The sequence below is a fragment of the Theropithecus gelada genome, chromosome 2, assembly GCF_003255815.1.
Source record: "Theropithecus gelada isolate Dixy chromosome 2, Tgel_1.0, whole genome shotgun sequence".
Lineage (NCBI taxonomy): Eukaryota > Metazoa > Chordata > Mammalia > Primates > Cercopithecidae > Theropithecus > Theropithecus gelada.
Window position 1 is genome coordinate 62,061,601 of NC_037669.1, and position 18,217 is coordinate 62,079,817.

At 38.7% G+C, this 18,217-nt stretch overlaps 1 protein-coding gene across 1 annotated transcript in view; it reads right to left on the bottom strand.

Moving 5' to 3' along the window:
* Positions 1-18,217, bottom strand: part of CNTN4 (contactin 4) — a 998,936-nt gene that overhangs the window by 235,902 nt on the left and 744,817 nt on the right. The window contains exon 7 of the mRNA XM_025375521.1: positions 14,825-14,920. Coding sequence (XP_025231306.1) covers positions 14,825-14,920 — 96 coding nt within the window. The remainder of the gene's footprint in view (positions 1-14,824; positions 14,921-18,217) is intronic.

The following is an 18,217-nucleotide window of genomic DNA, read 5'->3' on the forward strand; positions in this document are numbered from 1 at the left end:
GTTCAAGCAATTCTCCTGCCTCAAGCATCCCAAGTAGCTGGGATTACAGGCATGCACTACCACGCCCGGCTAACTTTTTAAAATCTTTAGTAGAGATGGGGTTTCACCATATTGGCCCGCTGGTTTGAAACTCCTGACCTCAAGTGATCTGCCTGCCTCGGCATCCCAAAGTGCTGGGATTACAGGCGTGAGCCACCATGCCCGGCCACAACTTCTTTGATTTTATTGTCTCTAGCAACTTAGATGGTACATATCCCATTTTTATTTATTAGATCTATGTTTTCTTTATTTTTAAAACAAATTTTGTGATATGTTTTTAATTATTATTTTGTATTTATCTTTTTTTGAGACGAAGTCTCACTCTGTTGCCCAGGCTGGAGTGCAGTGGCAATCTCAGCTCACAGCAACCTTCACTTCCCGTGATCAAGTGATTGTCCTGCCTCAGCCTCCCGAATAGCTGGGACTACAGGTGCCCGCCACCATGCCCAGCTAATTTTTTGTATTTTTCTTTTTAGTAAGATGGGGTTTCACTGTGTTAGCCAGGATGGTCTCGATTTCCTGACCTCAAGTGATCTGCCCGCCTCAGCCTCCCAAAGTGTTGAGATTATAGGTGTGAGCCACCTTGCCCAGCCCAATTATTTATATTTAGCAAATTTATGTGTCATACATAAATACAAGAGAATATATGGGCTACTACGAGCACAGGTCCTATGCTGAACCCAAGTAAAGTTATGTCATTGGAAACATTTAAAAAAAATTTTCCAAATCCTGTGACTATATCTCTGGAACTGTGTATAGCACCATGTATAAAACACCAAGTGTTTTCCTGGCAGCTCCCAGTAAACATCCTTTCTTCTTTAATTTTTAAAATAAAAAATACTATAATACTTTTTACTCCCTCTCAAACATGGGAAAGTACAATATGTTTTTACCAGTAAAAGGATGATGAACTCACATGGAATGGTAAGTATGTGATGATATTAAACAATAAAATAATATGTATACACTGATGATCTATCTTTACCAATTACATTGATTACATATGGATTGGAACTTTACTATCTAATTTTTGTATTTATGAAGCTTTCTGATTATTATACTGATTATTCATTTTATGTTCTTTATAAAAACTTATCTAGTTAGTCATGCTTATCACTAATTCAATTTTCTACAGTGTTCATTTGGCTTTTTACTGAGTCTGCATTGCAGATTTTAATATTGCCATTTCTCATCATTGCCAGTTCCCTTCAAACTTCAATCTGCATTGGCGGCAGCTCTCTTTTAACATTGGCATCTTTGTTTCATAGAATCCATGTTTTCTTGTACTTGACGGAAAGCACAATGGAGATGCATCCATTAATTTTCTTAAGGCATTCCTTCCACACGCATTTTCACTCTGTTTTGTTTTGCTTTGCCTCCCTAGGCAATGTCTGACATTTCCCCTCCTTCCTGATCACTAAATATTTTTTTTTTATCACTAAGTATTTTCTCAATTCATCATGATAGTGTAGATTTTTTATTTTATTATTTATTTATATAGTGTAGATATTTTATTTTTTATTTAACTCTATGACTCTAACACATTGGTTGTAATTCTATCTAAGCCTTGGTTTCACTAGCTAAGAATGGGTGCATCCCTCTATTTCTATAAATTGACTGCATGGGGCTCCCAGAATCTCAATTTTTAAAACTTAAGTTTAAGGCAATTTGATAACCATTTTCTATTTCCAACTTACTGGTGTCTGGCTATCATTGATTTCATAAAATTTTGAGGAACAAAAATGGAGCTTTCTATTGCTTCAGTCACCACTTTCACAGTAAACTACACCACCTTTCCCCATATCCATACCCATGTGCCATGTTGGCTTCTTTTGACAACCTCCCCACTCTAGACTTATATATGGCTGTTCTGTCTATAATACTCCTCCTTTCCTTCTACTCTCTTGTCCTTCAGATCTAAGTCTCAGAACCACTACTTCAAGGAAGCCTTCTCTGACTCCCCAGTCCACATCATGTCCTTCTATTTTACATGGTCACTGAACCCTGTTTCCCTTTCCCTTACCCCCACCTCACAACCAAAAGCACACATCTCAGTATGATTTCATTACCTTGCTCCTCCCCAGCAGACCTGTAGGCTACATGGCAGGAGAAAGCATTTTGTTTTTGCTCACTCCTATATCTTCCCTGTCTATGACAAGGCCTGGTATCTGAAAGGTTCTGCCAAAACCTCATATTTTTACTTTTTAAAAGAAATCTTATTCCTTTAACCTTGAAATCCTAATTTACATAATCCATTAGAACCCAATCATAAATCTCATTCATCACAACTGTGTCCATTGAAGTAAACTGGAGTTTAGAAGGAGTGCTGGCTTGCAGAGACAGTGAACAAATTCCCAAGGTAGCAAGAGAGGAAGGTACATGAATGTCTTTCTTATATTTGGGTACTAATTTTAGAGAGATGTCATAGCTGAATCATTTTGCAGTAAGTGGAAAAGGAAGAAATATAATCCTTAAATCAGCCACCTTTTGTTTTTAAAAGCCCTTTTATCTTTCCAAAAAGCAAACTCTGGTCTGTGTGAAATGATAAGAACTGGGCTTCAAACACTTAAAACTGAAGCATCTTGGCATTTCCCAGGTGTTCCCTAGTATATGTGCTGATTTGAGGGAATGTGAGGAAGTGTACATTCCACACTACTTCACAAAGTAGAGATTCTTTGGATATTTCTGAAATGCTACGTTATCAACTGCAACTGTCATTCCAGCTGTGCCTGCCATATGGATTTATGAAGTCCTGTGGAGTGTTTTTATGACACAACTCCTTTCCAGGGGTTAATTGTGACAGTGAAGATTGTGATAATGTGTTAACCTGCACCAGATGATGGGAGAAAAAGAAGGTGTGTTTCGGCTGGAGATGGGAAGAGCTCTCTTGGCTCGGTACAAAGTGGCTGCCCATTGTTTTGTTAGCAGCACCACCTACTTAAGATATCATGAACATTCTCTCAGCCTCTGAATTAAACATTAAACATTTCTTTGAGTTCATAATGCCGGCAGAGTTGGTCTCTCTGTAAAACTATTATGCTTCATTTGGAACTTTGTGTTTATTCTACATATCTGCAAATGTCAAAATCATTAGTGGATATGGAGAACTCCAATCAGCTTGATTGATTTGAAAAGTTTTTTTATCCATATTGTTTGTCACTGATTAATATACAGCTACTCCAGTAAATCATTTCCTCTTAAATCAGTATTTTGATATTACATAGAATCAAAAGTTTTAATCCTACCCTCAGACAAAATGCCATGATTTATTCCTTTGTGTGTGAAAGTGAACTTCACTTGCCTAAATGTATAGTTTTCTCTGGTCTTCAATTAGGCTTTTTCCAGTTATTTTGTTCCTAATGTCTGAAAACCAAACTGAGTATGTTAAAACATATATCAGAAAAATTAACAGCTTTTTATTTAAGCCTAAGACTCCTCGGTTCAAAGTCACCAACAGTGGTAAATATTCCATTTCTGAGCCTTCAATTTCTGAGCTCCTAACCAGGGTCTATTTTCAAATTTCCAGGACTCAGTCAGCATTTCCTCATTCTATGTACTGCATCATTATCCTGCTTAATTCAACGTAACATCATGATGCACTGACCTGACAAAATACCTATTCATTGCTAAAAATGTAGCCAAAGGACCACTCCTTCCTTTTTCAGCTGAAAAAATGAGGTTCACAGGGTATATTTCCAGCAGGGATTAAAACAAGAATGGTTCCCGTCTATCCTGCAGTGATTGTCCACTGGATTATTTATGAAACGCTCAGCCAGATTCATGTTGTTGAAAGATCAGTGTTGATCATTTGTTCTCTTCTGGCTAGTACATCCCTGGTAGCACTCTCCTGGACGTGTAATGTGTTTTTCACATCTCCAGACTCTTCATGTCTCAACCTATGTTCTAACACAATGTCGTCCTTCACTGCTTTCTGGGACAGGGCAACTCCAAAAGAAAAAGCTCTGCATGTGGTCCAGCTTTGTCAAATGATCACAGTTTGTAGATCATTTAGCTTTATGGATCCATTATCATTTTCCAAATGTTATTTCCTTTTGGTACTAATGTGTTTGACCCTTACTCTGACATCAACAGGCCTCCAGTTCTAAGGACCAAATCTGGAGATAATCTTTTTTATTTTTTGGATGTTTAAAAAGATAATAGAGATGTACTCAACTTGAATTTAAATCAGTATATCCACAAGTACATAGTGCCTATCATTAAAGTAAGCACAAACTAACTGTCAGGAGAGAAGCTAGATAATTAGGGCCATCATTAAGTTACTGGTTTCTGCCCAATAAAGCACGCACATGGAAACATTTGCACAAAAGCAAATGAGGAAAAAAGGAGACAGAAAAAGAATTTCCTGAAATTTATTTCTGCTATTTTTTAGCCAAATTGTTATTTTTTTCTTAACAATAAGATATTTAATTAACTGGTATTTATTAAGTAGCTAAGTCTATTTCTAAGTGCTATGGGCAGGAACTTTCTATAGCTGTAAAAACAGCGTAAGCATCTCTCTTACTAGAACTAAAAAAAGAATTAAAGTGGAAAGTATATAGCTACTAGTCCTGGGAAACTCTTCTCAAAAAACCAGACCACCAATTCTGTATAAGGTTACTTTAAGAAACTGGAGGCTCAGTTTTATAAAGTCTATAATTTTTCTATGACCAGGAAATGTTTGTTACTTATATAAACTTATTTTTTTCTATTCATAAGTATATAGTTGTTGACATCTAGGCATTCAAAAGTATAGTCATGAAACATTCAAGTTGTTTTAAAAAGAGTTGACAGGAAAATTCAAAGGCAAAAAGTATGTTAGTAGCATCACAGAATATACTTCACCAATTTCAGAGATAACTGACTTCAGAAATATCCACCTCACTTCTTCTTGTCATATCTGATAGGGGAGAAGCAAGTCACTCCTGTAGACATGCCAGGCCCCAATTCCTCCCTTTTGCTTCTTTTGCTGATTCTTTCTTTGAGCTAAATGATCTCATGGATGAGAGAAGTAGAGCCTGCCTTTGGTGTAGTGAGGTCAAGTACTCCCTCCCAGTGCCTACCCTTCTAAACACAAAACACTCCACCCAGGCCATTTGGGTCAGATAGTTTATCACAAATTGTCCCTGATCAATGTGGCTCTCTTTTGCTGCTCAATGGGTGAAAGAGGAGGCTTAATGAATGCAGAAAGTCATCACTTTATAAACTGTTTCACATTATTCTATGCTGATTACATCACTAATGTGCTGTAACTCCCTCTGATTGGCAAAGTGGAAAGAGAAAAAAGGGAGGAACTGGCCGATTATATTTCAGATAAAGGAGTCCAAGTTCATATCTTTCAAAGGAACACAGTAGAGTCAAGAAGCACCAAACAAGATCGACTTAAGAATATTTAATTCCTAGATGGGCACGGTGTCTCATGCCTGTACTCCCAGCACTTTGGGAGGCTGAGGTAGGAAGATCGCTTGAGGCCAGGAGTTTGAAACCAACTTGGGTAACAAAACAAGACCCCATCTCTAACAAAAGATAAAATAATTAGCCTGGTATGGTGGCTCATGCCCGTAGTACTAGCTACTCAAGAGGTTGAGGTGGGAGGATTGCTTGAGCCCAGTTTCAGGCTGCAATGACCCATGATCGCGCCATTGCACTCCAGACTAGGTGATAGAGTGAGACCCTGTCATAAGAAAAACAAACAGAAGAACATTTAATTCCTGATTTTTAAAAAAAGATATCTAGTAGTCGATGATGTTGATTAGCCTATCACTAACTAAATGTTAACCTTTCCCCTCTGAATTGAGATAGATGGCTACTAAAGTGAATATATAAAGTTCCTCCGTTAAGAAATGGAAATCACAATGCATGTTTCATAGAAATTATGTTATAAAAGGTGGTTTAAACCAAGTTTGGCTGACCTCAACATTCTTGAAAAATGGCATAGTAGCAGTATTGCAATGCCACTCCCAGCCGACATTTTAAACATCATGTTGTAAGTTCCAAGACCAGATGACGAGAACCCACATTTTGCCTTATTACAAGACCTTTTTTGAATCACTGATCTCCAACACAATCAGTGTTAACCTACTGGACACCTGTGGTTTTTAATTTACTTGCAGGTGATAAGGCATCTCTCAGGGAAGTCACTTCTCAGGTGACATGAAATTGGTATCAAAGAGCAGCTATCTCAGTGGTGATCAAGAAACAAAGACTCAGGACCCTAAGATCATTAGCTATCATTTGTTATTTGTGTTTTTAAAACTAGGACTATATTTGGGCACTTCTCTCATTACACACACACACACGCGCGCGCGCACACACACACACACACAGAGAATGAGATGACTCAAGTGAAATGCTGGGCCTTTCCTTGTTCCCATATGTACCTTCAATCATGTTCCCAATATGACCAGAAAAGGTGATTAGAGCAATGTTCTTATAGCTTTTTTTATGACAATTAAGTGATTGTTAATTTTGTAACCATTTAAAAATCTCACATTTTGCTTTTTTAAGCTGCCACATAAAAATATGTTTAAGACAACATTCTTTAGTCTATTAAAAATATTCTCAGCATTATTTCAGCAGTATTTTTAAAGTTCTGGATCCTCCTAAGTCTACCTAGTGCCTTGTTTTTTCTAAGGAAATGAAGTCCAGGCATATACTGTACACGCTAAATAGAAAATGCAAATATAAACAATCACACAGGGTTTGGCTTATGAGAAGACGATTGGTAGAGTTTACCTTAACTGTAAAGTCTTTAAGAGCAATTCTCAAATGTTACAAGAATGGCTAATAAAGCCACAATGCCAGAGCATAACCAATTTATGTTAATAATAGATGTAAATTCCATACAAATCTCTTGGGAGATATATCTGAAAAGTATTTGCCTACATAAAAGTTGTTATATGAATGTAAATCAACAATCACATATCTCCAAAGATGAGCAGTTCTCTGATTTAACTTTGACTTCAAGCTTAAGCAAATGAAAATAATCAAACCAAACCTAATTAATAAAATCAGGGCTGTCTGGAAGTTTTAACTGTGCAAATTGCTGCCACATTTGTTATGTCTTTTAATCCTCATAACAGATTTGAAAAGTTTACAGGACATAGATGAATTCCATTTGGTTGGCATTATAGTAGTATGTGAGGATTTAAAAGTGATGCTAGGAACCCAGATATGGGGAAGGAGAGGGAGCCTGAAAAAGGTAATGAGAGAAAATAGAGGGAGTAAGCGGGAAGTACAGGGACTGCTTCCTGAGGAAAGTGACCAGTCGTCCAAAGCACAGTTGACAAACCTAGGACCCAGCCAGGTGAATGTCAACAACCAAGGAGGTCTGATATGATGGGTGGGGCCAATAACTAGACTTCCTAGACTTAAGCAATACTTAGAATGCAAAGAATATCATATTATGGTTGGAGATTTAGAGTGGGGTTAAAATGGGATTTCATGCACCTTTGGGTAAGAAATGAGGACAATAGTTAAGCTAAATGTCTGGACTAAGGAGGTACCTGAAAATCTAAAATTATATAAAACTGGTAGACCCAGGAGCCAGTTGGGGGAAGAAGATGAGAATAAGGCATTGAATGTGGAGTTAGGCAGAGTTGGCAACTTGACTTGAATGTGGATGTCTTGAAGATTATTCTGGGCATAGAGGATGCTAAATTCTAGCACAGTAAGATTAGTCCTGGCTCAATGACCTGTCAGCATAGTTTGGACTAAGTAAGAAACTGGGTGAGTCTAACTCTGAAGGTGATATCTTGATACCGAAAGCAGAGTAAGTGTGGGAAGACAGAAACAAGTCAAATGAGGAAATAGGGCTCAGAGAAGTTACATAATTGGCCCAAGACCACATAGCAAGTTGATGGGAGAGCTAGGACTAGAACACGGGTGTCCTACTTTCACATTTTTATCTCTGTCCTCCCGTAAATACAACATGGTCCAGCTGAAATACCCATGCTGTGGAAAGGCATGCTTGCTTCTTTTAAGGGCTGTGATTATAATCTGTGTGGGTATGTCCATGTAAAATTACATTTATGGAACCTTGGAGAGATTTGCATATAGAGACGTTTTGCTGGGATAAGTCCTACTTGATTTTTTAATGCAGGGACACAAGTTTTCCACCCTGGCTACATATTAAAATTACCTGGATGATGCCAGAGGATCCCCTGCCATCAAGAAACTCAGATTTAATTGACCTGGGGTGTGGGCCAAAGAACTAGTCACATAGAATGTACAGTGCGTGTTTCCACTCTTTTCTGCTATGTACAAATAAAAGGGCACATTCTAGGCAACAATAACTTGTTCCTGCCAGTGATTAGAGTGTGCTCTCACATAATCTCTTTGTTTCTATTTCCTTATCTATGAAACACATGTCCTTACTTCTTATGGGATTATTGTGAGGATTCAGCGATAATATAATGTAAATTAAAGCATTATAAACACCATAAAGGACTCTACAGATGTTCTGTTCTAAGGTCCCTGGGTCTGATGCCCTGTGGATAGGATCCTACTCTAGGGGGGATGTGTTGTGCGTAAAAGCAATCTAAAGATGAAAATTCTAGCTAGTTTCTCCAAAACCCATAACAATGAAAATAATCTTAGAATCAGAGTCAGGTGGTTTTCTTTTTCAAATATACTCTGGGAGGCCATACATTCACCGATAATAATGTAGGAAAATTGGATGAATAGAAAATGCTACTTCTGAGTTTTGTCTGCTTGTTTGCTTTTAAGACAGGATCTCATTCTGTTGCCCAGTCTGGAGAGCAGTGGTGTGATCATAGCTCACTGCAGACTTGAACTCCTAGGCTCAAGGAATCCTCCCACCTCATCCTCTCAAATAGCTAGGACTAGAGGTCCACACCACCTCACCTGGCTAAGTTTTAAAATTATTTTTTTAGCCTGGGTGTGATGGCTCACACCTGTAATCCCAGCATTTTGGGAGGCTGAAGCGGGTGGATCCTGAGGTCAGGAGTTTGAGACCAGCCTGGGCAACATGGCAAAACCCTGTCTCTACTAAAAATACAAAAATTAGCTGGGCATGGTGGCATGTGCCTGTAGTCCCAGCTACTCGGTAGGCTGAGGTGGGAGAATGTTTGAACTGGGAGGCAGAGGTTGCAGTGAGCTGAGATCACGCCACTGCACTCTAGACTGGGTGGCAGAGCGAGACTCTGTCCCAAATAAAATAAAATAAATTATTTCTTAGAGACAGTCGTGTTGCCAGGTTGATCTCCAACTCTTAGGCTCAAGTGATCCTCCTACCTTGGCCTCACAAAATGCTAGAATTACAGGCAGGAGGCACTGCACCTGACTAGAATGCTACTTCTGAGTATGAGTATCTAGGAAAAGTCAGCCTTTTCTTAGTTTTTCATTTCCTTTATGAACAAAAACATATAAAGTCAAAAATAAAGCCTAAGGTAACTATATTTTATTTTGAATTATTTTAAATTGGCCGGTGCAGTGGCTCACACCCGTAATCCCAGCACTTTGGGAGGCCGAGATCACTTGAAGTCAGGAGTTTGAGATCAGCCTGGCTAACATGGTGAAATCTCATCTCTACTAAAAATACAAAAATTAGCCAGGTGTGGTGGTGCACTCCTGTAATCCCAGCTACTCGGGAGGCTGAGGTGGGAGAATCAGCTTGAACCCAGGAGGTAGAGGTTGCAGTGAGCCGCGATTGTGCCACTGCACTCCAGCCTTGTATGAGACTCTGTTTCAATAAATAAATAAATAAATAAATAAATTATTTTAAATAAAAATTTCACATAAGGAATGCTCAGCCCTTCCGCTTGAGTGATATGGAAATCAAAGCACTCCATCTCAGCAGGGCTGGACCTGGGCTAGTTTTGTAGATGATCCAAGTGAATGGACCTTAAATCTGGTGCTGCCTCAGAGTGAGCAAGTAAGCTAGAGCTTTTTTTTTTTGAGCTAGAGTCTCACTCTGTTGCCCAGGCTGGAGTGCAGTGGTGCGATCTTGGCTCACTGCAACCTCCACCTCCTGGGTTCAAGCAATTCTCCTGTCTCAGCCTCCCAAGTTGCTGGGATTACAGGCGCGCACCAGCAGACTAATTTTTGTATTTTTAGCAGAGACAGGGTTTCTCCATGTTGGCCAGGCTGATCTCTAACTCCTGGTCTCAAGTGATCCGCCTGCCTTGGCCTCCCAAAGTGCTGGGATTACAGGTGTGAGTCACTGTGCCTGGCCTGTTTTTTTTTGTTTTTTGTTTTTTAACAGCCTTGACAACCCTACCCCAGATTTATGGAATCCGAATATCCTTGTGAACAGGTTGGACACCTATGGTTTTAACAATTTGCCCTCCAGATTCTCAAGCTGTTAACCCTCACTGGCCAGAGGTGGGGTGTGTGTGGGAACCACAGCTATGACTGACTCAGGGCATCTCAAACTTGAATGTGCATATGATCACTTGGAGATCTTATTAAAATGCAAGTTCCAATTCAGTAGGCTGTAGTGGGATCTTAGATTTTACCTTTTTATCAAATTTCCAGGTGAGGCCAATGCTGCTGGTACATGGACCACCCTTTGAGTAGCAAGCATATTGGTGACATAAAAGGAAGGCATGAACAAAAACCTCTTTTGATGAACAGTTCGTGAGGATTTTATTGATGAATAAACTAGAAATTTTCATACATCGGAAGGAAGAATCTCAAAGTTCCTCTGTTCTATTCCTATTTAATGAGAGCTTGGTTAAAGGTCATGAATTCCTGGTGCCCAGTGACCCTGAAGTTGGCAGAAAGCAAAGTGGACATTCTGGACCTCAATAATCTCTGTTTCTAATAGAAAGGAGCACCAAGGATAGCCAGAGTCCATCAAAGTGATTTCTATTTTTTGGTGTTTTCTTATATTTAATGGTAAAAATCTATGCAAAACCATCACATCTGAATTCATACATATAAACCAAGAGATGACAAAGAGACCACATATAGTGATTGGTAGAGTGCTGGAAATACCTGCTGACTGAAATGCTTTTCAAAACAGATTAATTGCTGCTCATTTCTCTGCTACCCTAAGAAGGTCTGACACCGCACAGCTTTCGAAATAGGACATGCAACGTCCCTTACAATGGATTTCATGCCATTACTCAGTACCCCACTGATATAATAAAAGGCTGACTCATTTCCTTTCCTCTGCATGATCTGTTACAATGGAAACCAGGAGACCATATGCTGGGTCTAAAATGCTCAGTATGTCCAGTGGCTCACAGTGAATGTTCCAGCTTTAGGGTGACACACAGCCCAGAAAAGCAGTGAGAGAATCACTGCCGTACAGTTCCGTTGGAGGCTTTTGAGAAATTGGAAGGATTTCATCAGATAATCATTGTCTCCCTTGTCCAAAACTGATGGATGTCTGAGATGCTCTCTTATAACCTTGAATATCTTCTTTGTTCTTTTCTCAAAAACGTCTTAGCCGTGCCTGCTTTGCCCACAGCGTTACTGTATGCACCGTTTCTAATAGAGCTCATAATAAGAATATTTATTTCCTTGTCTTTCACCATCAAGATTGTCAGGAATGTCAGCACAGCTCAAGAAACTGGATTTCAGAGCTGCTGACTGCTGCCAGCAGAGACAAGTGCATTTCAGTAGATGTCTACGGAAATTTTTAATATACTTCTCTGTGGGAAAGGGAAAGTAGTCAGGTACTTCATTGTGCAGCAGCACAGCATCACTTCATGTGTTTTGCCTTTCCTAAAGAGATCATTATATCAGACATTAGTGGTATTTTTTCTTAATATATCTACAAGATTAATTTTTAGGGTTGCTGCCATGTGATGAAAACTTAATGCAGTGAAGGTAGCATGCAGAAGAAATTAGTAAAATCTTCCATTTTTATTTTGATCAGATTTCATATTAAAAAGAGAAGTGTTAGTCTGAGTGAACTTCACCTGAATCTAAATATATGTCCACAGTGAAGTGGTTTTCTCATATAAAGGACAGGCCTTCAATAATGCAAACACACTTGATAAACAAGATGTTTAGCCCTTATTGAGTTATAATTATGTATTGATAGAATCAATAGGGATTTGAGAGACTTCTTTTAATCTCTTCATTGTATAGATAGGCAGAGTGAGGCATAAATAATTTGAAGATATTTTCCCAGTATCAAATAATGATTTGAAACAGAACAAGGATCAAAACTCATATCCCAGACTCCAAATTTAGTGCTTCTGATACTAACTTGAAAGGAAAATGAAATCCTGAAGAACAATCCCATTTTCCAAACACAAACCTCTGAAATCAAACCGAGATTTTCTGTTAGTCTTCAGAAGCCAGAAATCCTAACAATTCAATGTCCCTGATCCAGACATAGAGGGGAACCTGCCTCTCCCACCTTTCCTTCGTATGCAGGATGTTTGAAGTACACGCCTCTTAGCTCCTTTACTAATTGTTATTTTCTGCTGGAAATGTTAGCTCAGAATTAGATGAGAAAGGAAACATTAAAACTTTTGAACAGGGGACAAAAATAAAATAGTGTTTTCAAATTCCAAATCTAAAAAGTTTGTTCTTTTAATCATATGGAAAGCCGAACTGAAAATTAAGACAATAACAAGAATAGCAGATATTTAACTAAACTTCAGCCTGGATTTCCAAGAGTAGAGTTTATCAATCTTGTCATTACAGACGTTAGTGGAATCCTAATAAATATTACTATTTATTAAACCTCCACACTACTGAATCCCTTATATGCAGTTATATTTGCCTTTTAGTATTCGTAGTTCCTTTTAGCCGATGCTGCAAATTGCCTACACATCTCTCCATATTCTCCCTTATTAGTAAAATTATGATATTTTCCAGGGCATAATATATCTGCATAAAATACTTGATATTTTAGTCTCCTTTGCCACTGGAGTGATCAATAAAATGGAGGCAAAGTCCTCAGGCAAAGAAAACTTCCGATAAAAAAAGGTAAATTGAAATGACAAAAACAAGCAAAAACAAACTACTGCCTTTTGTCTTTGCTTCTTCCCATTTGATCTGGTTTGGAATGCAGATTTCATGCCTCATCCATACCACATGCTAAGCACTTCAGAGAAGAATCAGAGAAGGGCATGAGTCCTGGAAGACATCCTCAAAAAGCTGTGCTAGCTTTAGATTGTATACCTTTGAAAATCTTGCATGCCAGCCAGGTGCAGTGGCTCATGCCTGTAATCCCAGCACTTTGGGAGGCCAAGGCTGGTGGATCACTTGAGGTCAGGAGTTTGAGACCAGCCTGGTCAACATGGTGAAATCCTATTTCTACTAAAAATATAAAAATTAGCCAGGCATGGTGGTGGACGCCTGTAATCCCAGCTACTCGGAAGGCTGAGGCATGAGAATCGTTTGAACCTGGGAGGCAGAGGTTACAGTGAGCTGAGATTACACCACCACACTCCAGACCGGGTGACAAAGTGAGACTCTGTCTCAAAAAAAAGAAAGAGAAAATGTTGCATGTGAAAAAAAGAACATTATGAGCTGGGTTTTCAGTTATTTGCAGCCCAGCACATTCCTAACTGATCTAGTTGTTATGAGTCTCCACAAAGTGATCTAGATTCTATGGTCAAGGAACTTCTGTTCTTGGTCTGATCCTGTGACACTGCAATTAATAAGAAATATATATATTTGGTCTGTGTCCCAAAACACTTGTAATTTCTTGAGTGATGTTGGTGAGAAGAGTGTCTTTTGTTATTCATAAATAGGCCCTTTTCAGCAATACTTTGAGTTTATTCTAACTAAGTGACTGTTGGTGAGGCCCATTGATTGGTTGTCAGAGGAACCAACCAAATAATTAAAGGGTTAGAACTTTCAGCCTCCCCATTCCCCACTCCTGGGGATGGGAGAAGGGCTGGAAATTGAGTTCAATTACCAATGGCCATAGATTCAATCAATCATGCCTACATAACAGAACTTGCATAAAAACTCTAAATGACAGAGTTTGGAGAGCTTCAGGGTTAACGAATGCATCCACATGCGGGGAGGATCCACAAAGATAGAAACTCTTGCATTCAGAACCCTTCAGACCTCACTCTCTCTATATGTTTACCTGGCTGTTCATATGTAACCTTTATATATGTTTTATAAGAAGCTGGTATGGTAAGTAAACTGTTTTCCCTGAGTTCTGGGAGCCATTCTAGCAAATATGGAGGCCAAGGAGGGAGTTTTTGGAGTCCCACTTTACAGCCAGTTACTCAGAAGTATGGGAGGTCAAGCACTTGAAAGTGGCATTTGAAGTGGGGGCAGCCTTGTGGGACTGAGCCTTTCTCCTATGAGTTCTGACACTAACCATCCCAGAGTAGTTAGTGGGGTAGTTACTGTCAAAAATGGAACTGAATCGTTGGACAGCCAGGTGGTGTCCAGAAGATTGGAAACTTGGTTGTTAGTGTGGAAAAAACCCATACATTTGGTGTCAGAAGTATTGCTAGTAGAAATAGTTCACAGACAGTTCCCAGACCAACCAGGAGATAGAATAAATCAGGGCCATCTTCTTTAACCCAATCAAGTTGTAAGAAGAATGAGTAGTTTTAATGACACTGCTTTACCAAGCAACAGCATTCTGATTTTGATTCACTCAGGTGTCTTTCTATTTGTGCCAGGTAGACTGCAGTGGGGTGGAAAATTTGCACAATCTGATATTTTCCTATCCTAATGATGGGAGGCATTCACAATGGTTTTTTCCTCTACATGGAGGGGCTTTGGGAATCTCTATAAATGACACTGTGCACTCAGCTGGTGTCAGGAGGGAGAACATTGAGCAAGAAAAATAACAGGGAGTGAAGCGTGCACATGTCAGTGCATTTATATGTACCTCCAGAATGGGGTGGCGGGCCACACAGTAGCACCATTCCTTGACCTCGACGGACAGACACAGTGCTTCTTGTTCTTGTTTTAAAGTTGTCAAGATCTGTTGAAAGAAATAAGGGAAAAAGCATTTACACTTTAAAGTCCTAAGATATCATGGGAGAGTACCACTATTTCAAAAGAGAACCATTCTGCTCAAAACTGTGTTGGTAGCACCCATACCTGGGGAATTCAGGAGAGCTTCTTTTCATATGATATTGTCCCATCCTCCTTGATGTTATGGTTATACAGCCCGCTAAAATAACTACTTACCACATGTGCCTATTTAGATTTAAAATAATTAAAATTAAATACAATTTATAATTGAGTTCCTCAGACACTAGTCACATTTCAAGTGCTCAATAGCCACATGCACTTAGTGATTATCACACTGGCCAGCACAGACATAGAAGACTTCCATCATGCCAGGACATTATATTCGACAGTGCAGGTCTAGGTGAAGAAACTGAGGTTTAAAGATGTTAAGTAACCTGCCCAAGACCTCTCTGTATTTAAATATCATTATCAGGATGCAAAATCGGGTTTTCTGATACAATTCTGTTCACTTCACAAACCATTCTATTATATATAATTATACTTGTCTCTCCATATATACCCGGAGAGTGACTCTCCCTCTTTATACACAAACACAACTCCGTATAAAATGTATAAATAGACATAAATACAGACACACGATTGTTTTAAAGTTTTGCTGTGTACTTTAAAATATTTAGAAGGTACCGTTCATGGTTCTTTTTAGAAGAATGTTTTATTAACTCAAAAAGGTCAAGTCTGGTTAGAGAGATAAGACATTTATAAACTCAAAGATCACAGTATAGGTAAATAAGCCGTTACAAATACAAATGAGTTAATATAAGAAATATGTCTAATAAAGTGAGATATATTATTGTTTAAGAAACATTTTTTTCACCCTCCCAAATGTAAATCCTCTCAATAAGGAGTGTGTTAAGTGCCATTTCATTTTTTGTTGTCTATTACATTTGATTTAATAACCTTTTATCGGATTTAAGGCTTCTAATTCAAGTATGTTGTGCAGGGTTGCATACCATCTAGCTGTGCACATTAGAGCAGAGTAACATTTGCTGATGATTTTCTCCATGCTGGCCATTTTGGTAAGTATTTTATGATGATTATCTCATGTACTCCTAACAACAATCAGGAAGGCTGCAGTTACAAATTGGAATGTTTCCACACTCAGGCTTAGTTTCAAGGAGTGCTAAGGATATTTTAAAAATTACACATATACATGTCTTAATTACCATATTCTTCTGGAATTAGGGACATTCTAAGTTTGTACATTATTGTGTTCATCACTTATGTATTCATAAAAATTCCATTAAGTACCATCTGACTGCCAACTCAGAAGGCAAGCATTGTGGGAACACAGCTTCTGTCCTGTTGGGGCTCAAGCAGGCAGGTCTGACACATAACACCTAATCATAGCAACCCAAAGACTGCCAGGTTTGGGCTGTGAAAAGTGCACATGAAGGACACACACATACTCAGCACAAAACAAATCAAAGCTATGATTTGAAAAACATTGCTGATGTAATAAACTTCTTTTTATTCAATGGACACCAGGTGAGGGTAGAACATGGTATTTTTCTTATCTTTATGGACATGGTCTGAGATTTCTTCAAAAGGAACTAAACCAAGATTTTTAAAAATATGTTATGGAATTAGTATTTTAAACCATTATCCCTAAAAGTAACACTGAATCAGTCTGAATTGTCACTTCTGCATATAGGTTCTTAGAGTAAGTCATCTACATTTTTGCACATATATCCCATTCAGTTTCCAGAGTTGCATGAAAAATTAAGAGCTGATAGATAGTAGAGATCAGGTATCATCTAGGCAAAACCAATCATGGTTTCTGACTAGAGAAACAGTATTAAGAAATGAGAAAGAAAATGAGAAATAGGGGCAATGATTTTTAACTATAAAAACTGTATTCATGTTTTTCCTTCTTAGTTTATGAATTCATTCACGTATACAGGTTTTAGGCATTTGAAGTGTATCTCATTAATCTGGTATTTGAGAAAATAATCAGAAACATTTATTAGTCATTAATTGAAATAGATTCCAGATGATGAACCCTACCTATACAGCAAATGGAAACACTGTATTCGGGCAGATCTGAGTTTGAAAACCATCTCTGCCACTTATTAGCTGTGTTGACTATGGGCAGGTCTTAATTTTCTCACAAATATAATGACAATGAATGTTTCTTTGTTTCAACATGAGAATCATGTGAAAAGATTTAATGAGATAATCTTTGAAAAGGCATGAAGGCAAGCACAAGACCTTTCATGCTACAAGGCTGGTAGTCAGTATGTTTCTTCTGTTCATTGTGGAATACTGTGATTCAGTGCCAAAGCATATCCCAAACATTCCAACTAAGGAAAGGTTTCAAATAGCAAATGCACACTAGAGTGAGCTGTAGATGTGAATCAAAGGACGTGATATTTATGCACATGTTTAGGGAAAGATTACATGCCTCAAATTGTTCTTTTCAGGTATGAATACCCAGATCCTAATAGTTAACAACATGATATTTTTTCTAAGTCAAAGAGCTATGTGTGTAAATGGGTATTATGTTAAAGTTTGTACACTCATGATTAAGCCTTTACCAGTAATATTTCCACATATATTTTTATTTATTTATTTATTAAAAATTTTTCCATCAGTTATTGGGATACAGGTGGCATTTGGTTACATGAGTAAGTTCTTTTTTTTTTTTTTTTGGAGATGGAACCTCACTCTGTTGCCAGGCTGGAGTGCAGTGGCATGATCACGGCTTACTGCAACCTCCACCCCCCAGGTTCAAGTGATTCTCCTGCCTCAGCCTCCTGAGTAGCTGGGACTATAGGAGTGCATCACCACACCCAGCTAATTTTTGTATTTTTAGTAGAGACAGAGTTTCACCACGTTGGCCAGGATGGTCTCAATCTCTTGACCTCGTGATCCACCCAGTCTCCCAAAGTGCTGGGATTACAGGCATGAGCCACCATGCCCAGCCATGAGTAACTTCTTTAGTGGTGATTTGTGAGCTTTTGGCGCACCCATCACCCAAGCAGTATACACTGCACTATATTTGTAGTCTTTTATCCCTTGCCCACCCTCCCACTCTTCCCCCCAAGTCCCCAAAGTCCATCGTATCGTTCTTTTATTTTATCTTATCTACTTATTTAGATGGACTCTCGCTCTGTTGCCCAGGCTGGAGTGCAGTGACGCGATCTCAACTCACTGCAAGCTTTGCCTCCTGGGTTCATGCCATTCTCCTGCCTCAGCCTCCCAAGTAGCTGGGACTACAGGTGCCCGCCACCACGCCTGGCTAATT